At 41.0% G+C, this 25,234-nt stretch overlaps 2 protein-coding genes and 30 non-coding genes across 32 annotated transcripts; 26 read left to right on the top strand and 6 right to left on the bottom strand.

The window, feature by feature from the left end:
* Window positions 1–635: 635 nt before the first annotated feature.
* On the top strand, window positions 636–708 carry Trnak-cuu. The gene has a single exon. It is a non-coding gene; the product is annotated as a tRNA-Lys (tRNA).
* Window positions 709–763: 55 nt separating this feature from the next.
* Window positions 764–836, top strand: Trnav-aac. Its single transcript has one exon. It is a non-coding gene; the product is annotated as a tRNA-Val (tRNA).
* A 100-nt stretch (window positions 837–936) lies between these two features.
* Window positions 937–1,009, top strand: Trnav-cac. Its single transcript has one exon. It is a non-coding gene; the product is annotated as a tRNA-Val (tRNA).
* A 431-nt stretch (window positions 1,010–1,440) lies between these two features.
* Trnan-guu lies at window positions 1,441–1,514 on the bottom strand. Its single transcript has one exon. It is a non-coding gene; the product is annotated as a tRNA-Asn (tRNA).
* An 886-nt stretch (window positions 1,515–2,400) lies between these two features.
* On the top strand, window positions 2,401–2,473 carry Trnak-cuu. The gene has a single exon. It is a non-coding gene; the product is annotated as a tRNA-Lys (tRNA).
* Window positions 2,474–2,528: 55 nt separating this feature from the next.
* Window positions 2,529–2,601, top strand: Trnav-aac. The gene has a single exon. It is a non-coding gene; the product is annotated as a tRNA-Val (tRNA).
* Window positions 2,602–2,701: 100 nt separating this feature from the next.
* Window positions 2,702–2,774, top strand: Trnav-cac. The gene has a single exon. It is a non-coding gene; the product is annotated as a tRNA-Val (tRNA).
* A 431-nt stretch (window positions 2,775–3,205) lies between these two features.
* On the bottom strand, window positions 3,206–3,279 carry Trnan-guu. The gene has a single exon. It is a non-coding gene; the product is annotated as a tRNA-Asn (tRNA).
* An 886-nt stretch (window positions 3,280–4,165) lies between these two features.
* On the top strand, window positions 4,166–4,238 carry Trnak-cuu. Its single transcript has one exon. It is a non-coding gene; the product is annotated as a tRNA-Lys (tRNA).
* A 55-nt stretch (window positions 4,239–4,293) lies between these two features.
* On the top strand, window positions 4,294–4,366 carry Trnav-aac. The gene has a single exon. It is a non-coding gene; the product is annotated as a tRNA-Val (tRNA).
* A 100-nt stretch (window positions 4,367–4,466) lies between these two features.
* Trnav-cac lies at window positions 4,467–4,539 on the top strand. Its single transcript has one exon. It is a non-coding gene; the product is annotated as a tRNA-Val (tRNA).
* A 431-nt stretch (window positions 4,540–4,970) lies between these two features.
* Trnan-guu lies at window positions 4,971–5,044 on the bottom strand. The gene has a single exon. It is a non-coding gene; the product is annotated as a tRNA-Asn (tRNA).
* An 887-nt stretch (window positions 5,045–5,931) lies between these two features.
* Window positions 5,932–6,004, top strand: Trnak-cuu. The gene has a single exon. It is a non-coding gene; the product is annotated as a tRNA-Lys (tRNA).
* Window positions 6,005–6,059: 55 nt separating this feature from the next.
* On the top strand, window positions 6,060–6,132 carry Trnav-aac. Its single transcript has one exon. It is a non-coding gene; the product is annotated as a tRNA-Val (tRNA).
* Window positions 6,133–6,232: 100 nt separating this feature from the next.
* On the top strand, window positions 6,233–6,305 carry Trnav-cac. The gene has a single exon. It is a non-coding gene; the product is annotated as a tRNA-Val (tRNA).
* Window positions 6,306–7,697: 1,392 nt separating this feature from the next.
* Trnak-cuu lies at window positions 7,698–7,770 on the top strand. Its single transcript has one exon. It is a non-coding gene; the product is annotated as a tRNA-Lys (tRNA).
* Window positions 7,771–7,825: 55 nt separating this feature from the next.
* On the top strand, window positions 7,826–7,898 carry Trnav-aac. Its single transcript has one exon. It is a non-coding gene; the product is annotated as a tRNA-Val (tRNA).
* Window positions 7,899–7,998: 100 nt separating this feature from the next.
* On the top strand, window positions 7,999–8,071 carry Trnav-cac. Its single transcript has one exon. It is a non-coding gene; the product is annotated as a tRNA-Val (tRNA).
* A 431-nt stretch (window positions 8,072–8,502) lies between these two features.
* On the bottom strand, window positions 8,503–8,576 carry Trnan-guu. The gene has a single exon. It is a non-coding gene; the product is annotated as a tRNA-Asn (tRNA).
* An 886-nt stretch (window positions 8,577–9,462) lies between these two features.
* On the top strand, window positions 9,463–9,535 carry Trnak-cuu. The gene has a single exon. It is a non-coding gene; the product is annotated as a tRNA-Lys (tRNA).
* A 55-nt stretch (window positions 9,536–9,590) lies between these two features.
* Window positions 9,591–9,663, top strand: Trnav-aac. The gene has a single exon. It is a non-coding gene; the product is annotated as a tRNA-Val (tRNA).
* A 100-nt stretch (window positions 9,664–9,763) lies between these two features.
* Trnav-cac lies at window positions 9,764–9,836 on the top strand. The gene has a single exon. It is a non-coding gene; the product is annotated as a tRNA-Val (tRNA).
* A 431-nt stretch (window positions 9,837–10,267) lies between these two features.
* On the bottom strand, window positions 10,268–10,341 carry Trnan-guu. The gene has a single exon. It is a non-coding gene; the product is annotated as a tRNA-Asn (tRNA).
* An 886-nt stretch (window positions 10,342–11,227) lies between these two features.
* Trnak-cuu lies at window positions 11,228–11,300 on the top strand. Its single transcript has one exon. It is a non-coding gene; the product is annotated as a tRNA-Lys (tRNA).
* Window positions 11,301–11,355: 55 nt separating this feature from the next.
* Window positions 11,356–11,428, top strand: Trnav-aac. The gene has a single exon. It is a non-coding gene; the product is annotated as a tRNA-Val (tRNA).
* Window positions 11,429–11,528: 100 nt separating this feature from the next.
* Window positions 11,529–11,601, top strand: Trnav-cac. The gene has a single exon. It is a non-coding gene; the product is annotated as a tRNA-Val (tRNA).
* A 430-nt stretch (window positions 11,602–12,031) lies between these two features.
* Window positions 12,032–12,105, bottom strand: Trnan-guu. Its single transcript has one exon. It is a non-coding gene; the product is annotated as a tRNA-Asn (tRNA).
* Window positions 12,106–12,991: 886 nt separating this feature from the next.
* On the top strand, window positions 12,992–13,064 carry Trnak-cuu. Its single transcript has one exon. It is a non-coding gene; the product is annotated as a tRNA-Lys (tRNA).
* Window positions 13,065–13,119: 55 nt separating this feature from the next.
* Trnav-aac lies at window positions 13,120–13,192 on the top strand. Its single transcript has one exon. It is a non-coding gene; the product is annotated as a tRNA-Val (tRNA).
* A 100-nt stretch (window positions 13,193–13,292) lies between these two features.
* On the top strand, window positions 13,293–13,365 carry Trnav-cac. Its single transcript has one exon. It is a non-coding gene; the product is annotated as a tRNA-Val (tRNA).
* A 2,704-nt stretch (window positions 13,366–16,069) lies between these two features.
* On the top strand, window positions 16,070–17,186 carry LOC123477593 (paraneoplastic antigen-like protein 5). The gene is made up of 2 exons (XM_045180987.1): window positions 16,070–16,722; window positions 17,153–17,186. Exons 1-2 carry the CDS (start codon window positions 16,070–16,072, stop codon window positions 17,184–17,186), a joined length of 687 nt encoding a protein of 228 aa, XP_045036922.1.
* A 6,577-nt stretch (window positions 17,187–23,763) lies between these two features.
* LOC123477580 lies at window positions 23,764–24,952 on the top strand. Its single transcript, XM_045180967.1, has one exon. It carries the CDS (start codon window positions 23,765–23,767, stop codon window positions 24,860–24,862), a length of 1,098 nt encoding a protein of 365 aa, XP_045036902.1. The 5' UTR covers window position 23,764; the 3' UTR covers window positions 24,863–24,952.
* The last annotated feature ends 282 nt before the right edge of the window (window positions 24,953–25,234 follow it).

Raw genomic sequence — 25,234 nt, 5'->3', positions numbered from 1 at the left:
TTTACCAGGAGTAGAAATGGAAGTACTCTTCTCACGGAAGAAATTGAGCTACACTCGTTCTGCTCCAGAGATGGCGTCGCGGCTGGTAAGTTCCAAACTAACAAATATTTTAGGTTTTATCGAATCAAATAATTTACATTTTATTCGTATCACTGAGACGAATCCAATGCTCATTTGGGAAATATTCGTTTACAATTCATCGTTGGAGAAATTTAGGGTAAAAGTTTGTATCACGTGATCTACCTTATGGACACGTGTGATAAAGAGGAAGGGCTAGTTCGGAAACGTTTACTTTCATTACCTTAACCCTTGAATCTTTGCTTTCTTTCTCTCATTCCCTCTCTTCAGAAATTCCAATTAACCAGCCGCAAACGCCATCTCTGGAGCTTAACACGCGTAGCTCAACTGATTCTGCAGCCGTTACTACTCCCGATATACATCATGGTCTAACCCACCTCCTTTCCATATGTGGAGGCAGCTGTTTCATGTCTTGCTGGAAATCAAACGTATGAATCACACACAAAAAAAATTTATTTAAGTTGTTATTTTTCTTTAGGACTCCACCATTCCTTTGACAGAAGAAATACTCAATGGATTGTTGGGATCGTTTCTGTTTGCGTTAACCATTAACATGTGCCTGGCTAGCTCAGTCGGTAGAGCATGAGACTCTTAATCTCAGGGTCGTGGGTTCGAGCCCCACGTTGGGCGTTCAATTCCATGTGGTCTTAATCGAAACTTGGTTTCAATCAATGCGTGTAATTCAGTTCCCATAGTGTAGTGGTTATCACGTCGGCCTAACACGCTGAAGGTCCTCAGTTCGATCCTGGGTGGGAACAAGACATCCTTTGCATACATTTCTGATGTGGTTATTTATATTGTTAACTTAGATTCGGTTGTAAAACCCTTTTATAAAAAGGATCCTATTGTAAAATTCGTGTTCTCATAGTGTAGCGGTTATCACGTCGGCCTCACACGCTGAAGGTCCTCAGTTCGATCCTGGGTGAGAACAGTCGGTTTTTGAAGTTTATCAATTTCACTGCAATCTGCGTGTCTGAGTAGTAACCAAAGGGCACGCCAAGTGGGGAGTCGGGTGAATTTTCCATATGGTCCCGCACAAGGCTTTTAACTAGCTGATTACCACCAGAAGACTCCCGAAAATGAAGTACACATGTTGTTTTTAGAGTAGTTTTGTTGTTTTGACGATTCAAAATTCCTTTAATTTGCTATTTTACGCGTCCCAAGTTTACTCATCATCAATGAAAGGAGTGCAAAGTAGCATAACTAATAAAGATAACCATAATCTGTTTAACTGTAGAGTTATCATGGTTGTACACCACTGATGACTAGGCAACGATGTATACGGAAAAGATACAGATGATTCTTAACCTATCATAAGGAGTCTCTAAGGATAAAAAAGAATATGTAAAAACTCCTATGCTACGCCCCTGGGTGGGATCGAACCACCAGCCTTCCGGTTAACAGCCGAACGCGCTAGCCAATTGCGCCACAAAGGCATCTGAATTAATTGGGGGAAACGGAAACTTTGTGCTTCTTTACGACTGAGAGAAACGTAATGTGTTCATTCTCCAACCCTTTTGGTAATCCCAGAAACAACAATTGGGCACCATTTATCTAGTTTATGCTGCTACTGTCAGTGACAGGATACAAATGTTTAGTAAATAAAACCGGAAACAGACGGCTTCTTCCAGACGTCAGATGGCGCTGATGTTTTTAAATATTTTTTCCCTTCGTTACCACCATCAAGTTTACCAGGAGTAGAAATGGAAGTACTCTTCTCACGGAAGAAATTGAGCTACACTCGTTCTGCTCCAGAGATGGCGTCGCGGCTGGTAAGTTCCAAACTAACAAATATTTTAGGTTTTATCGAATCAAATAATTTACATTTTATTCGTATCACTGAGACGAATCCAATGCTCATTTGGGAAATATTCGTTTACAATTCATCGTTGGAGAAATTTAGGGTAAAAGTTTGTATCACGTGATCTACCTTATGGACACGTGTGATAAAGAGGAAGGGCTAGTTCGGAAACGTTTACTTTCATTACCTTAACCCTTGAATCTTTGCTTTCTTTCTCTCATTCCCTCTCTTCAGAAATTCCAATTAACCAGCCGCAAACGCCATCTCTGGAGCTTAACACGCGTAGCTCAACTGATTCTGCAGCCGTTACTACTCCCGATATACATCATGGTCTAACCCACCTCCTTTCCATATGTGGAGGCAGCTGTTTCATGTCTTGCTGGAAATCAAACGTATGAATCACACACAAAAAAAATTTATTTAAGTTGTTATTTTTCTTTAGGACTCCACCATTCCTTTGACAGAAGAAATACTCAATGGATTGTTGGGATCGTTTCTGTTTGCGTTAACCATTAACATGTGCCTGGCTAGCTCAGTCGGTAGAGCATGAGACTCTTAATCTCAGGGTCGTGGGTTCGAGCCCCACGTTGGGCGTTCAATTCCATGTGGTCTTAATCGAAACTTGGTTTCAATCAATGCGTGTAATTCAGTTCCCATAGTGTAGTGGTTATCACGTCGGCCTAACACGCTGAAGGTCCTCAGTTCGATCCTGGGTGGGAACAAGACATCCTTTGCATACATTTCTGATGTGGTTATTTATATTGTTAACTTAGATTCGGTTGTAAAACCCTTTTATAAAAAGGATCCTATTGTAAAATTCGTGTTCTCATAGTGTAGCGGTTATCACGTCGGCCTCACACGCTGAAGGTCCTCAGTTCGATCCTGGGTGAGAACAGTCGGTTTTTGAAGTTTATCAATTTCACTGCAATCTGCGTGTCTGAGTAGTAACCAAAGGGCACGCCAAGTGGGGAGTCGGGTGAATTTTCCATATGGTCCCGCACAAGGCTTTTAACTAGCTGATTACCACCAGAAGACTCCCGAAAATGAAGTACACATGTTGTTTTTAGAGTAGTTTTGTTGTTTTGACGATTCAAAATTCCTTTAATTTGCTATTTTACGCGTCCCAAGTTTACTCATCATCAATGAAAGGAGTGCAAAGTAGCATAACTAATAAAGATAACCATAATCTGTTTAACTGTAGAGTTATCATGGTTGTACACCACTGATGACTAGGCAACGATGTATACGGAAAAGATACAGATGATTCTTAACCTATCATAAGGAGTCTCTAAGGATAAAAAAGAATATGTAAAAACTCCTATGCTACGCCCCTGGGTGGGATCGAACCACCAGCCTTCCGGTTAACAGCCGAACGCGCTAGCCAATTGCGCCACAAAGGCATCTGAATTAATTGGGGGAAACGGAAACTTTGTGCTTCTTTACGACTGAGAGAAACGTAATGTGTTCATTCTCCAACCCTTTTGGTAATCCCAGAAACAACAATTGGGCACCATTTATCTAGTTTATGCTGCTACTGTCAGTGACAGGATACAAATGTTTAGTAAATAAAACCGGAAACAGACGGCTTCTTCCAGACGTCAGATGGCGCTGATGTTTTTAAATATTTTTTCCCTTCGTTACCACCATCAAGTTTACCAGGAGTAGAAATGGAAGTACTCTTCTCACGGAAGAAATTGAGCTACACTCGTTCTGCTCCAGAGATGGCGTCGCGGCTGGTAAGTTCCAAACTAACAAATATTTTAGGTTTTATCGAATCAAATAATTTACATTTTATTCGTATCACTGAGACGAATCCAATGCTCATTTGGGAAATATTCGTTTACAATTCATCGTTGGAGAAATTTAGGGTAAAAGTTTGTATCACGTGATCTACCTTATGGACACGTGTGATAAAGAGGAAGGGCTAGTTCGGAAACGTTTACTTTCATTACCTTAACCCTTGAATCTTTGCTTTCTTTCTCTCATTCCCTCTCTTCAGAAATTCCAATTAACCAGCCGCAAACGCCATCTCTGGAGCTTAACACGCGTAGCTCAACTGATTCTGCAGCCGTTACTACTCCCGATATACATCATGGTCTAACCCACCTCCTTTCCATATGTGGAGGCAGCTGTTTCATGTCTTGCTGGAAATCAAACGTATGAATCACACACAAAAAAAATTTATTTAAGTTGTTATTTTTCTTTAGGACTCCACCATTCCTTTGACAGAAGAAATACTCAATGGATTGTTGGGATCGTTTCTGTTTGCGTTAACCATTAACATGTGCCTGGCTAGCTCAGTCGGTAGAGCATGAGACTCTTAATCTCAGGGTCGTGGGTTCGAGCCCCACGTTGGGCGTTCAATTCCATGTGGTCTTAATCGAAACTTGGTTTCAATCAATGCGTGTAATTCAGTTCCCATAGTGTAGTGGTTATCACGTCGGCCTAACACGCTGAAGGTCCTCAGTTCGATCCTGGGTGGGAACAAGACATCCTTTGCATACATTTCTGATGTGGTTATTTATATTGTTAACTTAGATTCGGTTGTAAAACCCTTTTATAAAAAGGATCCTATTGTAAAATTCGTGTTCTCATAGTGTAGCGGTTATCACGTCGGCCTCACACGCTGAAGGTCCTCAGTTCGATCCTGGGTGAGAACAGTCGGTTTTTGAAGTTTATCAATTTCACTGCAATCTGCGTGTCTGAGTAGTAACCAAAGGGCACGCCAAGTGGGGAGTCGGGTGAATTTTCCATATGGTCCCGCACAAGGCTTTTAACTAGCTGATTACCACCAGAAGACTCCCGAAAATGAAGTACACATGTTGTTTTTAGAGTAGTTTTGTTGTTTTGACGATTCAAAATTCCTTTAATTTGCTATTTTACGCGTCCCAAGTTTACTCATCATCAATGAAAGGAGTGCAAAGTAGCATAACTAATAAAGATAACCATAATCTGTTTAACTGTAGAGTTATCATGGTTGTACACCACTGATGACTAGGCAACGATGTATACGGAAAAGATACAGATGATTCTTAACCTATCATAAGGAGTCTCTAAGGATAAAAAAGAATATGTAAAAACTCCTATGCTACGCCCCTGGGTGGGATCGAACCACCAGCCTTCCGGTTAACAGCCGAACGCGCTAGCCAATTGCGCCACAAAGGCATCTGAATTAATTGGGGGAAACGGAAACTTTGTGCTTCTTTACGACTGAGAGAAACGTAATGTGTTCATTCTCCAACCCTTTTGGTAATCCCAGAAACAACAATTGGGCACCATTTATCTAGTTTATGCTGCTACTGTCAGTGACAGGATACAAATGTTTAGTAAATAAAACCGGAAACAGACGGCTTCTTCCAGACGTCAGATGGCGCTGATGTTTTTAAATATTTTTTCCCTTCGTTACCACCATCAAGTTTACCAGGAGTAGAAATGGAAGTACTCTTCTCACGGAAGAAATTGAGCTACACTCGTTCTGCTCCAGAGATGGCGTCGCGGCTGGTAAGTTCCAAACTAACAAATATTTTAGGTTTGATCGAATCAAATAATTTACATTTTATTCGTATCACTGAGACGAATCCAATGCTCATTTGGGAAATATTCGTTTACAATTCATCGTTGGAGAAATTTAGGGTAAAAGTTTGTATCACGTGATCTACCTTATGGACACGTGTGATAAAGAGGAAGGGCTAGTTCGGAAACGTTTACTTTCATTACCTTAACCCTTGAATCTTTGCTTTCTTTCTCTCATTCCCTCTCTTCAGAAATTCCAATTAACCAGCCGCAAACGCCATCTCTGGAGCTTAACACGCGTAGCTCAACTGATTCTGCAGCCGTTACTACTCCCGATATACATCATGGTCTAACCCACCTCCTTTCCATATGTGGAGGCAGCTGTTTCATGTCTTGCTGGAAATCAAACGTATGAATCACACACAAAAAAAAATTTATTTAAGTTGTTATTTTTCTTTAGGACTCCACCATTCCTTTGACAGAAGAAATACTCAATGGATTGTTGGGATCGTTTCTGTTTGCGTTAACCATTAACATGTGCCTGGCTAGCTCAGTCGGTAGAGCATGAGACTCTTAATCTCAGGGTCGTGGGTTCGAGCCCCACGTTGGGCGTTCAATTCCATGTGGTCTTAATCGAAACTTGGTTTCAATCAATGCGTGTAATTCAGTTCCCATAGTGTAGTGGTTATCACGTCGGCCTAACACGCTGAAGGTCCTCAGTTCGATCCTGGGTGGGAACAAGACATCCTTTGCATACATTTCTGATGTGGTTATTTATATTGTTAACTTAGATTCGGTTGTAAAACCCTTTTATAAAAAGGATCCTATTGTAAAATTCGTGTTCTCATAGTGTAGCGGTTATCACGTCGGCCTCACACGCTGAAGGTCCTCAGTTCGATCCTGGGTGAGAACAGTCGGTTTTTGAAGTTTATCAATTTCACTGCAATCTGCGTGTCTGAGTAGTAACCAAAGGGCACGCCAAGTGGGGAGTCGGGTGAATTTTCCATATGGTCCCGCACAAGGCTTTTAACTAGCTGATTACCACCAGAAGACTCCCGAAAATGAAGTACACATGTTGTTTTTAGAGTAGTTTTGTTGTTTTGACGATTCAAAATTCCTTTAATTTGCTATTTTACGCGTCCCAAGTTTACTCATCATCAATGAAAGGAGTGCAAAGTAGCATAACTAATAAAGATAACCATAATCTGTTTAACTGTAGAGTTATCATGGTTGTACACCACTGATGACTAGGCAACGATGTATACGGAAAAGATACAGATGATTCTTAACCTATCATAAGGAGTCTCTAAGGATAAAAAAGAATATGTAAAAACTCCTATGCTACGCCCCTGGGTGGGATCGAACCACCAGCCTTCCGGTTAGCAGCCGAACGCGCTAGCCAATTGCGCCACAAAGGCATCTGAATTAATTGGGGGAAACGGAAACTTTGTGCTTCTTTACGACTGAGAGAAACGTAATGTGTTCATTCTCCAACCCTTTTGGTAATCCCAGAAACAACAATTGGGCACCATTTATCTAGTTTATGCTGCTACTGTCAGTGACAGGATACAAATGTTTAGTAAATAAAACCGGAAATAGACGGCTTCTTCCAGACGTCAGATGGCGCTGATGTTTTTAAATATTTTTTCCCTTCGTTACCACCATCAAGTTTACCAGGAGTAGAAATGGAAGTACTCTTCTCACGGAAGAAATTGAGCTACACTCGTTCTGCTCCAGAGATGGCGTCGCGGCTGGTAAGTTCCAAACTAACAAATATTTTAGGTTTGATCGAATCAAATAATTTACATTTTATTCGTATCACTGAGACGAATCCAATGCTCATTTGGGAAATATTCGTTTACAATTCATCGTTGGAGAAATTTAGGGTAAAAGTTTGTATCACGTGATCTACCTTATGGACACGTGTGATAAAGAGGAAGGGCTAGTTCGGAAACGTTTACTTTCATTACCTTAACCCTTGAATCTTTGCTTTCTTTCTCTCATTCCCTCTCTTCAGAAATTCCAATTAACCAGCCGCAAACGCCATCTCTGGAGCTTAACACGCGTAGCTCAACTGATTCTGCAGCCGTTACTACTCCCGATATACATCATGGTCTAACCCACCTCCTTTCCATATGTGGAGGCAGCTGTTTCATGTCTTGCTGGAAATCAAACGTATGAATCACACACAAAAAAAAATTTATTTAAGTTGTTATTTTTCTTTAGGACTCCACCATTCCTTTGACAGAAGAAATACTCAATGGATTGTTGGGATCGTTTCTGTTTGCGTTAACCATTAACATGTGCCTGGCTAGCTCAGTCGGTAGAGCATGAGACTCTTAATCTCAGGGTCGTGGGTTCGAGCCCCACGTTGGGCGTTCAATTCCATGTGGTCTTAATCGAAACTTGGTTTCAATCAATGCGTGTAATTCAGTTCCCATAGTGTAGTGGTTATCACGTCGGCCTAACACGCTGAAGGTCCTCAGTTCGATCCTGGGTGGGAACAAGACATCCTTTGCATACATTTCTGATGTGGTTATTTATATTGTTAACTTAGATTCGGTTGTAAAACCCTTTTATAAAAAGGATCCTATTGTAAAATTCGTGTTCTCATAGTGTAGCGGTTATCACGTCGGCCTCACACGCTGAAGGTCCTCAGTTCGATCCTGGGTGAGAACAGTCGGTTTTTGAAGTTTATCAATTTCACTGCAATCTGCGTGTCTGAGTAGTAACCAAAGGGCACGCCAAGTGGGGAGTCGGGTGAATTTTCCATATGGTCCCGCACAAGGCTTTTAACTAGCTGATTACCACCAGAAGACTCCCGAAAATGAAGTACACATGTTGTTTTTAGAGTAGTTTTGTTGTTTTGACGATTCAAAATTCCTTTAATTTGCTATTTTACGCGTCCCAAGTTTACTCATCATCAATGAAAGGAGTGCAAAGTAGCATAACTAATAAAGATAACCATAATCTGTTTAACTGTAGAGTTATCATGGTTGTACACCACTGATGACTAGGCAACGATGTATACGGAAAAGATACAGATGATTCTTAACCTATCATAAGGAGTCTCTAAGGATAAAAAAGAATATGTAAAAACTCCTATGCTACGCCCCTGGGTGGGATCGAACCACCAGCCTTCCGGTTAACAGCCGAACGCGCTAGCCAATTGCGCCACAAAGGCATCTGAATTAATTGGGGGAAACGGAAACTTTGTGCTTCTTTACGACTGAGAGAAACGTAATGTGTTCATTCTCCAACCCTTTTGGTAATCCCAGAAACAACAATTGGGCACCATTTATCTAGTTTATGCTGCTACTGTCAGTGACAGGATACAAATGTTTAGTAAATAAAACCGGAAATAGACGGCTTCTTCCAGACGTCAGATGGCGCTGATGTTTTTAAATATTTTTTCCCTTCGTTACCACCATCAAGTTTACCAGGAGTAGAAATGGAAGTACTCTTCTCACGGAAGAAATTGAGCTACACTCGTTCTGCTCCAGAGATGGCGTCGCGGCTGGTAAGTTCCAAACTAACAAATATTTTAGGTTTGATCGAATCAAATAATTTACATTTTATTCGTATCACTGAGACGAATCCAATGCTCATTTGGGAAATATTCGTTTACAATTCATCGTTGGAGAAATTTAGGGTAAAAGTTTGTATCACGTGATCTACCTTATGGACACGTGTGATAAAGAGGAAGGGCTAGTTCGGAAACGTTTACTTTCATTACCTTAACCCTTGAATCTTTGCTTTCTTTCTCTCATTCCCTCTCTTCAGAAATTCCAATTAACCAGCCGCAAACGCCATCTCTGGAGCTTAACACGCGTAGCTCAACTGATTCTGCAGCCGTTACTACTCCCGATATACATCATGGTCTAACCCACCTCCTTTCCATATGTGGAGGCAGCTGTTTCATGTCTTGCTGGAAATCAAACGTATGAATCACACACAAAAAAAATTTATTTAAGTTGTTATTTTTCTTTAGGACTCCACCATTCCTTTGACAGAAGAAATACTCAATGGATTGTTGGGATCGTTTCTGTTTGCGTTAACCATTAACATGTGCCTGGCTAGCTCAGTCGGTAGAGCATGAGACTCTTAATCTCAGGGTCGTGGGTTCGAGCCCCACGTTGGGCGTTCAATTCCATGTGGTCTTAATCGAAACTTGGTTTCAATCAATGCGTGTAATTCAGTTCCCATAGTGTAGTGGTTATCACGTCGGCCTAACACGCTGAAGGTCCTCAGTTCGATCCTGGGTGGGAACAAGACATCCTTTGCATACATTTCTGATGTGGTTATTTATATTGTTAACTTAGATTCGGTTGTAAAACCCTTTTATAAAAAGGATCCTATTGTAAAATTCGTGTTCTCATAGTGTAGCGGTTATCACGTCGGCCTCACACGCAGAAGGTCCTCAGTTCGATCCTGGGTGAGAACAGTCGGTTTTTGAAGTTTATCAATTTCACTGCAATCTGCGTGTCTGAGTAGTAACCAAAGGGCACGCCAAGTGGGGAGTCGGGTGAATTTTCCATATGGTCCCGCACAAGGCTTTTAACTAGCTGATTACCACCAGAAGACTCCCGAAAATGAAGTACACATGTTGTTTTTAGAGTAGTTTTGTTGTTTTGACGATTCAAAATTCCTTTAATTTGCTATTTTACGCGTCCCAAGTTTACTCATCATCAATGAAAGGAGTGCAAAGTAGCATAACTAATAAAGATAACCATAATCTGTTTAACTGTAGAGTTATCATGGTTGTACACCACTGATGACTAGGCAACGATGTATACGGAAAAGATACAGATGATTCTTAACCTATCATAAGGAGTCTCTAAGGATAAAAAAGAATATGTAAAAACTCCTATGCTACGCCCCTGGGTGGGATCGAACCACCAGCCTTCCGGTTAACAGCCGAACGCGCTAGCCAATTGCGCCACAAAGGCATCTGAATTAATTGGGGGAAACGGAAACTTTGTGCTTCTTTACGACTGAGAGAAACGTAATGTGTTCATTCTCCAACCCTTTTGGTAATCCCAGAAACAACAATTGGGCACCATTTATCTAGTTTATGCTGCTACTGTCAGTGACAGGATACAAATGTTTAGTAAATAAAACCGGAAATAGACGGCTTCTTCCAGACGTCAGATGGCGCTGATGTTTTTAAATATTTTTTCCCTTCGTTACCACCATCAAGTTTACCAGGAGTAGAAATGGAAGTACTCTTCTCACGGAAGAAATTGAACTACACTCGTTCTGCTCCAGAGATGGCGTCGCGGCTGGTAAGTTCCAAACTAACAAATATTTTAGGTTTGATCGAATCAAATAATTTACATTTTATTCGTATCACTGAGACGAATCCAATGCTCATTTGGGAAATATTCGTTTACAATTCATCGTTGGAGAAATTTAGGGTAAAAGTTTGTATCACGTGATCTACCTTATGGACACGTGTGATAAAGAGGAAGGGCTAGTTCGGAAACGTTTACTTTCATTACCTTAACCCTTGAATCTTTGCTTTCTTTCTCTCATTCCCTCTCTTCAGAAATTCCAATTAACCAGCCGCAAACGCCATCTCTGGAGCTTAACACGCGTAGCTCAACTGATTCTGCAGCCGTTACTACTCCCGATATACATCATGGTCTAACCCACCTCCTTTCCATATGTGGAGGCAGCTGTTTCATGTCTTGCTGGAAATCAAACGTATGAATCACACACAAAAAAAATTTATTTAAGTTGTTATTTTTCTTTAGGACTCCACCATTCCTTTGACAGAAGAAATACTCAATGGATTGTTGGGATCGTTTCTGTTTGCGTTAACCATTAACATGTGCCTGGCTAGCTCAGTCGGTAGAGCATGAGACTCTTAATCTCAGGGTCGTGGGTTCGAGCCCCACGTTGGGCGTTCAATTCCATGTGGTCTTAATCGAAACTTGGTTTCAATCAATGCGTGTAATTCAGTTCCCATAGTGTAGTGGTTATCACGTCGGCCTAACACGCTGAAGGTCCTCAGTTCGATCCTGGGTGGGAACAAGACATCCTTTGCATACATTTCTGATGTGGTTATTTATATTGTTAACTTAGATTCGGTTGTAAAACCCTTTTATAAAAAGGATCCTATTGTAAAATTCGTGTTCTCATAGTGTAGCGGTTATCACGTCGGCCTCACACGCTGAAGGTCCTCAGTTCGATCCTGGGTGAGAACAGTCGGTTTTTGAAGTTTATCAATTTCACTGCAATCTGCGTGTCTGAGTAGTAACCAAAGGGCACGCCAAGTGGGGAGTCGGGTGAATTTTCCATATGGTCCCGCACAAGGCTTTTAACTAGCTGATTACCACCAGAAGACTCCCGAAAATGAAGTACACATGTTGTTTTTAGAGTAGTTTTGTTGTTTTGACGATTCAAAATTCCTTTAATTTGCTATTTTACGCGTCCCAAGTTTACTCATCATCAATGAAAGGAGTGCAAAGTAGCATAACTAATAAAGATAACCATAATCTGTTTAACTGTAGAGTTATCATGGTTGTACACCACTGATGACTAGGCAACGATGTATACGGAAAAGATACAGATGATTCTTAACCTTTCATAAGGAGTCTCTAAGGATAAAAAGAATATGTAAAAACTCCTATGCTACGCCCCTGGGTGGGATCGAACCACCAGCCTTCCGGTTAACAGCCGAACGCGCTAGCCAATTGCGCCACAAAGGCATCTGAATTAATTGGGGGAAACGGAAACTTTGTGCTTCTTTACGACTGAGAGAAACGTAATGTGTTCATTCTCCAACCCTTTTGGTAATCCCAGAAACAACAATTGGGCACCATTTATCTAGTTTATGCTGCTACTGTCAGTGACAGGATACAAATGTTTAGTAAATAAAACCGGAAACAGACGGCTTCTTCCAGACGTCAGATGGCGCTGATGTTTTTAAATATTTTTTCCCTTCGTTATCACCATCAAGTTTACCAGGAGTAGAAATGGAAGTACTCTTCTCACGGAAGAAATTGAGCTACACTCGTTCTGCTCCAGAGATGGCGTCGCGGCTGGTAAGTTCCAAACTAACAAATATTTTAGGTTTTATCGAATCAAATAATTTACATTTTATTCGTATCACTGAGACGAATCCAATGCTCATTTGGGAAATATTCGTTTACAATTCATCGTCGGAGAAATTTAGGGTAAAAGTTTGTATCACGTGATCTACCTTATGGACACGTGTGATAAAGAGGAAGGGCTAGTTCGGAAACGTTTACTTTCATTACCTTAACCCTTGAATCTTTGCTTTCTTTCTCTCATTCCCTCTCTTCAGAAATTCCAATTAACCAGCCGCAAACGCCATCTCTGGAGCTTAACACGCGTAGCTCAACTGATTCTGCAGCCGTTACTACTCCCGATATACATCATGGTCTAACCCACCTCCTTTCCATATGTGGAGGCAGCTGTTTCATGTCTTGCTGGAAATCAAACGTATGAATCACACACAAAAAAAATTTATTTAAGTTGTTATTTTTCTTTAGGACTCCACCATTCCTTTGACAGAAGAAATACTCAATGGATTGTTGGGATCGTTTCTGTTTGCGTTAACCATTAACATGTGCCTGGCTAGCTCAGTCGGTAGAGCATGAGACTCTTAATCTCAGGGTCGTGGGTTCGAGCCCCACGTTGGGCGTTCAATTCCATGTGGTCTTAATCGAAATTTGGTTTCAATCAATGCGTGTAATTCAGTTCCCATAGTGTAGTGGTTATCACGTCGGCCTAACACGCTGAAGGTCCTCAGTTCGATCCTGGGTGGGAACAAGACATCCTTTGCATACATTTCTGATGTGGTTATTTATATTGTTAACTTAGATTCGGTTGTAAAACCCTTTTATAAAAAGGATCCTATTGTAAAATTCGTGTTCTCATAGTGTAGCGGTTATCACGTCGGCCTCACACGCTGAAGGTCCTCAGTTCGATCCTGGGTGAGAACAGTCGGTTTTTGAAGTTTATCAATTTCACTGCAATCTGCGTGTCTGAGTAGTAACCAAAGGGCACGCCAAGTGGGGAGTCGGGTGAATTTTCCATATGGTCCCGCACAAGGCTTTTAACTAGCTGATTACCACCAGAAGACTCCCGAAAATGAAGTACACATGTTGTTTTTAGAGTAGTTTTGTTGTTTTGACGATTCAAAATTCCTTTAATTTGCTATTTTACGCGTCCCAAGTTTACTCATCATCAATGAAAGGAGTGCAAAGTAGTGTAACGAAGGCCTACAAATACATTTAATTATGACACCCACATTCTTATTATATTATGCTTACTCTCCCTTGGTATATAATTATGTCTACATTTTACTCTCTTGCATTTACTCTTCTTTTGCATATTACTCGATTATTGTAATCCGCATAGTAACCATTTGTCATAGACATCTTAGCGTTGACCTAATTGAACACCTGCTGTCTGACTCACACGTGCGACGCATTATCACGCCACTAAACAAACTTCCGTGATTGGTCACACGTGCGACGCATTATCACGCCATTAAATAAACATCCGTTTGATTGGTCGCACGCGCGACGCCAATCAAGCCATTAAACAAACACCTTCTGATTGGCTGCACGCGCGACATAGCGACACGTCAACAGCATCACGCCACTTTGACGAGATGCGAAGTTTCTTGGTGAACCCAAAATCTAAGAAAGATCAGACAGCTAGCAGCTCGCTAAATGTTCAGTTGCCTTCAACAACACTAGTTCGACATCTAACTTGCCTTAGTGTTTTCTCTTCAAGTATTTCTCTGACTACCTGTTTCCGTAAGTGCCTATCTGAATTGTATTTCCAATCGTCTCCATTTCGTGTATGTTTTCTCCGTGTTCCGCTCTCGCTACCACGAGCCACTTCGTATCGTTTTACCAACGTGCGCTCCCGTAACGCTCGCGCTACATCGGTAAGCTTCCAAATTGCACTTATTCTGTTGGTAATTATGGTTTGGCTCGTTATTCCCTTTCTTGTTATATTGTATGTTCTTTCCCGTGTAATTCTTATGGCCCTAGTCTAATAATACACTGTCATCATTGTGGGTAAACGTCTCCGAGTTCCGTATTCATATATTTGTCTTAATCCGTAAAGTCATCCACCCGAGAGGGAGGATGCTTTACATAATGGTGGCAGCGCTTTTTGAACTCAACCACAATGAATGATGATGTTATTACTGGCGGGTCGAGAATTCCACGAACTCCCATACAACCCAGTGTGCCCCAAATTAACGTCCCCCGGCCGAGTGAGCCAACTGTAGCTAGATCACTTAATTTCGATAAGTTGCATGCTGAACCCGCTTCTTCCGTTGTAAGTACACAACCATCTAGAGTTAGTTCTCAGTTAAGTAAGCTTAGGTCTAACGGCGCGTACGAAGCCGTAGCTCGTCTCGATCTTGTTTCCAGACGGAAACCCAGAGGTAGTTTGGCCTCTGGTACCGTTTCAGGGAAGAGTTCTCCCTCTATTTTTGCTAGAATTGCTGCGCGTATGTCTCCAGCTAAGTCTCCTCCAAAAGTTTCGCCTAAGTCTAGTTCAGTAGCAAAAACAGTGTTAGGGTTTTTCACGAGGAACTCCCCGAATGGAAAATCAACTGAACCTGAGCCTACGACATCTATTCAACAAAATCAAGAGCAATCAACAGAAGATATTCCAGCCCAAAACGAGCCAGATTCCGTACCTTATCCTTGCGATCAAGAGCCTGAAGGAGAGAGAAGCGGACCTTCAGTCGACCGATCCGAAGACCTGGGTACAGCTAATTTGGTTGATTCGAGACATCCGTCTATCGAACCACTATTTACCCGAAACGAATCCAACGACGGTGTGGACAGAACCAACGATTCTGCTGAGACATCTGACGTCGATCCTACAGGTGAAACTACACGCACAGGTGAAGAAAACAACCCAATCGGAAGCCCAAGCGTCCGTGCTGACATCGATCTTCATATCACATGCGAGACAATTCCTAACATTTCTGCTGAGTCAAATTTACTGCATCACGGAACTGCAAGGCGTGACACCGCAGAAACACGAGACAGTCCTAGCCTCTTTTCAGAATTGTGGAACTTCAATCAGACACCGAGAAATACGCTACCTACATCTAACGTACGAAGTGAGAGAGTTATCCTCCCACTTGGAAGTGCAGCTACTGACCCATCAACAGTCGTTCCTGATAGACGTCCGCAACTTAATCTTCTACCTGCGGGAGCTACGCCTGCTGACTCCGCTGGAACCGCTAGTTCCGGAAATCAACTCGTTGCTGAGGAAATTGGACAACTTCCCGGGAGCGGTCAACCCGAACAACGTGCAGCTGGCAGAGGAGATCAAACAAACACTCTCCCAAGTCAAGGTCCGATTGCAACGGTTCCTACCGTCCCATACGGCGGAGGACGTACCTCAACAACCCGTGGCCCAACAACCAGCACACCATCAAGAGGAGAGAACCCCTCAACCACCGACACCAGTGCGACACACCGTCCACCGCCCTATTCGCTTCGCCCGTCGTCGATATTCGACCCAGCGCCCGCGCATACTGATTACACCACCCAGGAGCACAGCAGACGTTGTTGCGAACCTCGATCGCCTACGAGCAGCGTTCCAGCACAGTCTCAGACTTCGCAACAGGGAAATTTAGGATTTCGATTGCCAGTTCAAAACAACAACATGGCCTACTGTACTTCCCCCACCAGAGCAGCAACAGTCAGAGATTTGGACGATTTTCAAAATAACCAGCATACTTTCTCCCGGTTACAATTACTTCCTTCTTTCACCGGAAGCCCGATTACTCGTTTTGACTCTTGGTTAGAATCATTTGAAAGTATAGTAGATGGGTCGGGATGGTCAGAAGAAAAAACGATTCAGATGTTACGTGCTAAATTAACGGACAGAGCTTTTTCCGTCATTCAGGCAATTTTAAAGGAACATCCGCATGATTATGAGTCAATTAAAGAAGCATTGCTTGACCATTTTCATGGCGATGAAAATGTTGATTTATATCTTCAAAAGTTTAACAAAGCCAAACGTAAGCCAGGTGAAAAAGTTGTCGATTACGCGCTACGTATACAGGAAATTTTTAAACGCGCGTATCCCGTAGGTCATTCCGAAAAATCGTTTGCAGTTATTCTCATGCAAAAATTTATTGAGGGATTAGACTCCAAATTGCAGACAAAAGTCAAATATAAGGAATTTAAAGATTTTAACGAACTGGTTGCAGCAACACGGGTGTATGCCCTCAGACTAGAAGCGTTGGAAACCGATCGCGAAAAACAGGAGTTTATTCGATCCATAGACGGGTCACAAGACACCAGCAGTGCAGAGTTAAAAGAAATTAAGCAGATGATAATAGACCAAAAAGAAGCTGTGAATAAGGCAGTTGCCAATATTCGCCACGGGGATAAACCTGTCGTGGAAAAGAAAACAGAAAGCGAAGAAATTAAAGACGTACTTAATGAGCTTATGCAAACCGTGAAAAAACTTCAACTAAATAAAAACGACGTCTCTTATCCGGCAAACGCAGCATACAGGAAGCAAGTTTCTTTTCAAACGCCTACTGTTAACCAGTATAGTAATGGTAGACCGTTTCCGCCGCGCTTCCCTAACAATAGTGGCAATCGACAATTCTCAAACACACAGAATAGGCCTACAAACGCTACACCATCGTTTCCGAGATCATCTAACGACACCAACAATAGGCCTACACAGCTGTCGATAATTTGCAATTTTTGTGGCTATCGCGGTCATATTCAGGCAGATTGTCGCCGTTATCAACGTCAAGGACTAGAACAAGCTCAGCCGCCTATATGTTATTCTTGCCGGGACATCGGCCATAAATCTAATAATTGCCCTAAGTTCAGAAGCACCAATAGGCCTAACATACCAGGTTCCCCTCAAAACCAGGGAAACCAGTAGGGATCAACTGTAGCTTCGGGTCAGTTGATGTAGAGCCTCATTTTAAATCCCGACAAGTCGCGAAATTAACAACCATTACGAATGAATCAACTCCAAGAATTCCATTAAAAATTTTCCAGGTCCCGTTACAAGCATTATTTGATACAGGCGCGTCTAAAAGTATTATTCACGAGAGATTATTTAAAAAGTTGCCCCCTAGAGGTCAGGTGATCAGCAGTCAGCTTGATTTCGATTTATATGACGTAGGGGAGAAAAAGTTACATACGTTGGGAAAAGTGACTTTGCCCGTTGGATACGGAGAGTCAATTTTACAACAAGAATTTATTATTACAAATGGGATTTCTGAAGATTGTATCCTTGGATGGGACGCAATTCAGAAACACGCATTTAAGCTTGATGGAGAAACTAAGAGCATTTATCTAGCTAGAGATGGGCAAGGCTCATCTTCTGTTTTTAGGGTACCGGAAATGGCAGTTACGACGGTCAAAAAGACGACGCTATCTCGTCAGACGTCGCTCGTAATTGTAGGCCAGCTAAAGGGTTCATTTCCGTATGTTTCCCCTAACACCGCATTTATATTTACACCAGTAGAAAATTTGCCGGCAGGAGTTTATATTGAAGAATTTATCGGAAAAGTATCGGGAGATGGAACGTATAATATTGTAGTTGAAAACCATTCGTTAAATCAAGTCAAAATCCCAAGAAACACCAAATTAGGCGTAATCGAAATTATTCATCATGTCATCGGAAAAATAGCTTTAGATCAACGGGAAGCTAAGCCTAACGAAATAACTGAGCCTATTGTAATTTCAGAAGTCGACACTGAATTTCAAGCACCGCTCTCTAAATTACTAAATGACTTCCACGACTTGTTTGCTTCAAAAGATTCCGAACTAGGGAATACTAACCTTATTAAACACACAATCGATACCCAAGGACGAGGCCCCATTCGACAACGCCCATATAGAGTAACGAATAACCAAAGGAAATTATTAGAAGACAAAGTGCAAGAAATGCTTCAAGCAAATGTAATTCGATATTCGCAGTCCCCATGGGCTTCACCCGTGGTATTAGTAGAGAAAAAGAATGGAGAAATAAGATTTTGCGTCGATTATAGGAAATTAAATGGTATTACAAAGAAAGATTCTTTTCCCATGCCAAGAATTGACGAAACTTTAGATAAATTATACGGAAAAAAATTCTTCACAACTCTCGATTTAGCTTCCGGCTATTGGCAAATTCAAGTTCATGATCCAGATATTGAAAAAACCGCTTTTGTTGTAGAAAATAATCTTTACGAATTTAAAAGAATGGCATTCGGTTTGTGTAATGCACCAGCCACTTTTCAACGATTAATGAATTATGTACTAAGAGACGTCTTAGGAAGTAAAGCATTAGTATATTTGGATGATGTCATAATTTTTTCAGACACTTTTGAAAATCACTTACGAGATATCAGAGAAATTTTTACCCTATTAAAAGAAGCAAATTTAAAATTGAAACTTAACAAATGTCAGTTTATTAAACGTTCCGTAAATTATTTAGGTCATGTCATTTCAACGGACGGTATTAAACCCGATCCTGCTAAAATTGATAAGATAGGAATTACAAAACGCCAACTTCTGTTGACGAAGTGAGATCATTTCTTGGGCTTGCTGGATATTATAGAAGATTTATTAAAAATTTCGGTTCAATAGCTAAGCCGTTAACTCGATTAACGCATAAAGATCTAAGTAGAAAACCTTTTGCCTGGGGAACGGAGGAACAGGTTGCCTTTGAGAAATTGCGCACTTCTCTGGTAACTCCCCAGTCCTCGCTTATCCAAATTTTAACGAAAAATTTTTGCTTTTTACTGACGCATGCGATTATGGAATAGGAGCCGTGCTGTCTCAAATGCAGCATGGGCAAGAACATCCAATAGCCTACTCTAGTAGACAATTGACCAAGGCCGAAATGAAATACAGTACAACTGAAAAAGAAGCATTAGCCGTAATTGATGCAATTAAACATTTCCGACATTATCTCTTAGATAAACCCTTTGAAATTATTAGTGACCATCGTCCTTTGCAATGGCTGAAAAATCAGAAAGATAATAACGGTAGGTTAGGTAGATGGGCTATACTATTAGCTGCTACAAATTATGAATTAAAGTATAGGCCTGGACGTATTCATCAAAATGCTGATTGTTTATCACGATTGAAAGTAGCTAGTATTCAGCCGGTACCAAATAATATTAAGTTAATTTGTGAAAAACAGCTAGAAGACGACCTTTGTGTAGCCATTAGAAATTATTTAGAGAAAGGAGAACTCAATGGGGAAAATAGCCAATCTAAACCTGAATGGGCTAAAGAAATCGAATATTTTGAAATTATAGAAGGTACACTTTATCGCCACGAAGTGCCTTCCAAAAATAGTAAGCGTAACGAAATTAATTGTCAAGTAGTGTTACCCTTATCGCTTCGCCATTTAGTCTTAAAAGAATTACATGACGCACCGATGGGTGGACATTTAGCTTTTTATAAAACGTATTTGAAGGTCAAAAATCATTATTATTGGCCTACAATGAGAAAAGATATTTTAGAATATTGTCAAGCTTGTGAAACTTGTATAGCTAACACTTCTTCCACATATAGAGCACTTTTGCACCCCCATGAAATTGCTAAAGCCCCTTTCCAAGTAATTGGCATGGACTTTTTAGGCCCTATTACTCCCGCTTCGCCTAATGGGAATAGTTATATTTTAGTTATTACTGATTATTTTAGTCGCTGGGTGGAAGCAGTTGCTCTAAAAGACCAAACTGCCCAAACCACGGCAGAATGTGTATATAAAACAATAATTGTAAGACATGGTATGCCTAAAGCCATTATTTCCGATCGTGGAACGAATTTCACCTCGAAATTGTTCCGTTATTTTTGTAAGAAATTAAAAATTGACCAAAGATTGACAACGGCCTACAATCCCGCTAGTAATGGCGAGACAGAAAGGTTTAATCGGACACTAACCGCGATGTTAAGAAAAGAATTGAAAGACGGAGAACATTCAAATTGGGAAAATATGTTAGACGATGTTTTATTCGCTTATCGTAGTTCAGTTCACTCTTCGACACTTGAAACCCCTTATTATTTAGTTCACGGTAGAGACCCTAATCTTCCCATTAATGAATTTTTAGACGCTGTCCCTCAAACTTTTAAATCTGTATCCGACTATGTAGGAAATTTAGCTGATCGATTGCGCTATAGCTTTCAGCGAGTCCGTGAAGAAAGCGAGAAAGCACGGAATCGTCAGCGTGAACAATATAATAAACGTGCGAAAGAAAGAAAATATGTCGTAGGAGATAGAGTTTTATTAGATATTCGTGTAGTTAAAGAAGGTGACAGTAGGAAATTCACTTCGAAATATAAAGGTCCTTATAGAGTTGTAAAAGTACATACCAATAATACAGTAGATATAGCCGATAATTCCTATGTATGCCAACGTACCCACGTCAATCGTTTGAAACCTTTGTACGAAACAATGCTTTGGAAGACTGAAGATTGTCCATCCATTGAAAACTCATCGGATTTTGAAAATCGATTCCGCAAATCGATTGCAACTCAGACTACCGATATTTTCGAAAATGAAATCGGACCCGACAGTGACAATCCAGACGATACCTTGGACAGTGACGCCCTTCCATTTGACACTAATTTTCCGACTCAAGAAATGGGTCAACGAAAGTTAAGCCAAGAGGACGTCGCCGTTTCATCTCATCAAAATACAGAAAATCAGTTGCCATCCGCTGAAATATGCGCCGATGCTACAAGTCAGCGTCATTCCACTCCAATTTCCGATGACAACTCCACACGCGACACTAACGAGTCCGAAAATCCACCAACAGAGTCCAAGGACGATTTGTCAGTAGAAAAGCCGGAACACCAAAATGCTACCGGACGACGCCCGCAAAGAAATCGAAGAAAACCAATTCGCTTTACTGATGGAATGGTCGAATGACTTTATTGGACGGAAGCGGACGAGACATCCTCGTAATCACCATCCCCGGGGCAAGAGCTGGGATGCCAGCATCAACACCTGCCGTATCACCGTACGAACTTCAACATCAACCAGACATCGACCGGGATTCACCAGCGCCCAGCACCGATTCTCGGGAGTTCCTGCATTGGCGACACAGAAGGATCGACCTGCTGATCCGACGATGGCGCCGAGCAGCACTACCAGACGACGAGTCGTCGCAGGCCACCAACCGGCGGCCACAACAATGACATCGCCGTCGTGATTTTCTTTTTTTTGTTGTACCCTTTGTAGTAATAAAATAGAAATACATTGGTTGTTTTATGGTATCTCAAAAAAAAAAAAAACAAAAAACATAAGAAGTGAGAGAGAGAAGTAAGTCTCTCCCTTAATAGTAGAGAAAAATAAAAAATAAAATAAAACAAAGGAAAGGTATAAAAAAAAAAAGAAACAGAAGAACTCTGAAAAAAAAAAAAAACAAACAAACAAAGAAAAATGAGAACAATAATTTCTTGAAAAAAAAAAGGAAACAAAAACAAGAAAAAAAACAAACAAACAAACAAACACAAAAACAAACTTACATGAGTTCTCTCAAAAAAAAAAAAAAAAAAAGAAAAATAGAGGAAAAGAAAATTACCTCTTTAGACGATTGAACTTCTTACATACTTTCCATACGTTGGGATACCATAAAGCAATGTCGTGTCCAACAAGTATAAAATAATTTGTTATTTCTTTTTGCCTCTGTGTTCTTTGAAATATTTGCATTTAAGTTGTTCCCTCTCTGAGTAGGCCCATAAATTGCAAAACTTCCCATATTTCAGTCTTTTACGATAGAAGTAGCAGACATTTATCGAAAAAAACTTGAAAGAAATAGTAGAATTTATTAGAAGTCCATCTGTTACAATTATTCAGTAGCAATACTACATTGGAAATGGTAAAAGTGAAGTAAAGAAAAAAATAATAAGTAAAATTTTGATAGTAATGTATGCCATTTCAATTTAACAACTCCCACTTCTCTAAGAAATCCGTACACGAACGAAACAGCTGAAATTTTTCTAAGTCCCACTATATATCACTTCCCTTTCATGATTTTCTATAGCTTTACTATCACTGCAAAGACTTTCCCCATATACACTACACATAAAACAGCGCCACCGCTAGCGCATTCCATTCTTACACACCCCAACATACGCTAAGTTTTTCACTTTCCCTTTCGTTTCCCTACTGCAGCTTCCCCGCCGCAGCAATATTGAAAATATTCTAAGTTCCCTTTTTGCCGAAGGCTACTTTCTCTACTCCCCCTATTCCATTTTTATTCCCCTCCGCTTCTTCCCCCCATTTGTACTTTTCCCCTGCATTGGACTTAGAAAAAAAACGAGAGATGCGCGTGACCTTCCACGGCAGAAAAAATTTTTCCGCCGTAAAACTTTGAAACGTTTCTTTCTCGTCAGCATTTCCACATGATTCAATATTTTTCAATTCTTTCTTTTTGATAATTAAGCTCACTTTCCCCTCGTTCCAACGATATAAATTTATTCGAAAAATATTGTGTCCTTCTACCATAAAAAACGGTTATATTACGACACCCCCTATTTTGCTATTATTTTGCCGTGGCGTTGCCGATGAAAAGCCGACGGGAAATCGTTGACCTTTCAAAAGCCGTCAGAATTTTTTTCTTGCTGTTTTCTCTCTTTTACTTTGACGTTTACTTCCATTATTTCTTTTTCATATTTGATTATCTTAGCTTAGTAAACCCACATGATGACTTAGACTAAGTTGGCCAGTATACTGTTCATTTTGTTTTGTTATGTCATTTACCGTATATTTTTACATGTAGTAATGTCGTCAATGCCGTTACTATTGCTACTGCTGTGTCTCTACCTACGCGCGCGCGCATTCCAAACAACTGTGTGCGATTGCGCTGAACCGAAGAATATGGGAATTATTCAATTTTCCGATTCAAACTGCAAACCGGAAACAAACAATACCGATACCGTGCAAGTGAAATACACCGTTTACAGTGATGAACGTTCCGCGGTGAAATTTCCCGGTTTTATTTGCGCGCAGTGGATAAACATTCGCCGTATTACGAAGACCTTTTTCGGCCAATTAGTGATCGTGCCGGACAAAATTTCTATTGATACGACGCCAACCGAGTGCTACGACATGATAAACAATAAAAGGTGTGGTGAACATCATATGACTTTATCGGACAACAAATATGTTTTTGGACGTGATCCGGAAATTGTCGGATACTGGTTACAAACAATCGATTCGGAAATTCTGAATTGTGTGCTCGAACAAGTTCAGCTTTATCAACAAATGGAAGATGAAGATTTTTCGACACCTATCGGAAAAGCTTCCGCAAAATCTGGTAGCTTATCCCACAATCACCTTACACTTGTCTGGGACAAAACGTACACGCAAAAATCCCAACATACAATGCGAATTGTTGAATCTGGAACCGGCTCACTAACGAAGAATTTGGGAGATGAAAAATATTTTCGTCTTTTGGATGACCGCCGCCAACTGGATTTCCATTTAACTCCTCAGCCACCTTGCGTTCCAACTCAACAACACTGCTCCAACCGTACTACAGCCTTTAACATCGTCGGCCAATCAAAATTGTCCCTGGTAACGGCGGCCATCATGGAAAAATTTCCGCCAATCACCGTAGAGACTCCCGCGCCATCTAGCGCTGAAGAGTTAGACAAAGCGGCAAATCAACAATATATTCAAGACCGTGTTACCGATCGTGAAAATGAATTAGTGCGTATGATTCAAAGGTTAGAATGTGATGCCCGGAAAGCAAAACATGAAAGAGCAATTGCAGCCGCTCAGTATAACGGTTGGCTTGCCGCTTCACATTTAAAATTACCACAGTGCACGAAATTACAAGCCTTCGGACAAACTGCTGTTGTGGTTAAGTGTAACTCAGTGAACGTCACATTTGAAACTGTAATTACGTCATGCGGACCACAGCCAAAATTCAACAATTATACCATTAATCTCGATGGCTGGGAATTAGTTAAATATTCCCCATGCTATTGGACCAACGGGTTCGTTAACTTCAACGATAAGCCTTACGCTTTTCGCAACAACACCTGGAAAAGAGTTGACGCTAACGTGGTATTGCCGGAACAAACGCTGGCACATTCCTTCCGTTACGACGACGTAAAATTCTTCGATTATGAACATCGTACTAACCCTGCTTACAACGACAACCTACTTAACCACATGAATGTCATGGCTGATATAGTAGCCGCCATGAATGAACATCCACCGACCGAATTTTCGTTAAATCACCAGCCCAGCGCATCAAGTGTGTTAGTGACAGCCGCTGGAGTAATACATTATACCAGCTGGTGGGAGACCATTAAAATGTGGTTCTTCATCAGCATATTCTGTATTCTCGGCCTAGTCATCTTACGTATCTGCTGCTGGTTGGGTATCTTTCGATTCATAAGAAAATTTTGCGGCTATCCAATAGAAGAGGCTCGTTCAACAACCACCAACCGCACCGCCATGCATCCAGTTTGATTACGGGACGTAATCTCGCACCGCCGGGAGCGATGTAACGAAGGCCTACAAATACATTTAATTATGACACCCACATTCTTATTATATTATGTTTACTCTCCCTTGGTATATAATTATGTCTACATTTTACTCTCTTGCATTTACTCTTCTTTTGCATATTACTCGATTATTGTAATCCGCATAGTAACCATTTGTCATAGACATCTTAGCGTTGACCTAATTGAACACCTGCTGTCTGACTCACACGTGCGACGCATTATCACGCCACTAAACAAACTTCCGTGATTGGTCACACGTGCGACGCATTATCACGCCATTAAATAAACATCCGTTTGATTGGTCGCACGCGCGACGCCAATCAAGCCATTAAAC

Source organism: Daphnia magna, unplaced genomic scaffold (genome assembly GCF_020631705.1).
Source record: "Daphnia magna isolate NIES unplaced genomic scaffold, ASM2063170v1.1 Dm_contigs096, whole genome shotgun sequence".
In the NCBI taxonomy this organism is placed as follows: domain Eukaryota; kingdom Metazoa; phylum Arthropoda; class Branchiopoda; order Diplostraca; family Daphniidae; genus Daphnia; species Daphnia magna.
The sequence above is the reverse complement of the archived record's forward strand: the minus strand, read 5'-3'. Positions and strand labels throughout refer to the sequence as shown.

Bases quoted from the DNA above. Each gene is read 5' to 3' on its own strand.
- LOC123477593 (XM_045180987.1), top strand. From the start codon at position 16,070: ATGGCCTACTGTACTTCCCCCACCAGAGCAGCAACAGTCAGAGATTTG. The intron at 16,723-17,152 runs GTTAAAAGAAAT...GGTCATATTCAG, and splicing joins CAAGACACCAGCAGTGCAGA to GCAGATTGTCGCCGTTATCA.
- LOC123477580 (XM_045180967.1), top strand. From the start codon at position 23,765: ATGCGAATTGTTGAATCTGGAACCGGCTCACTAACGAAGAATTTGGGA.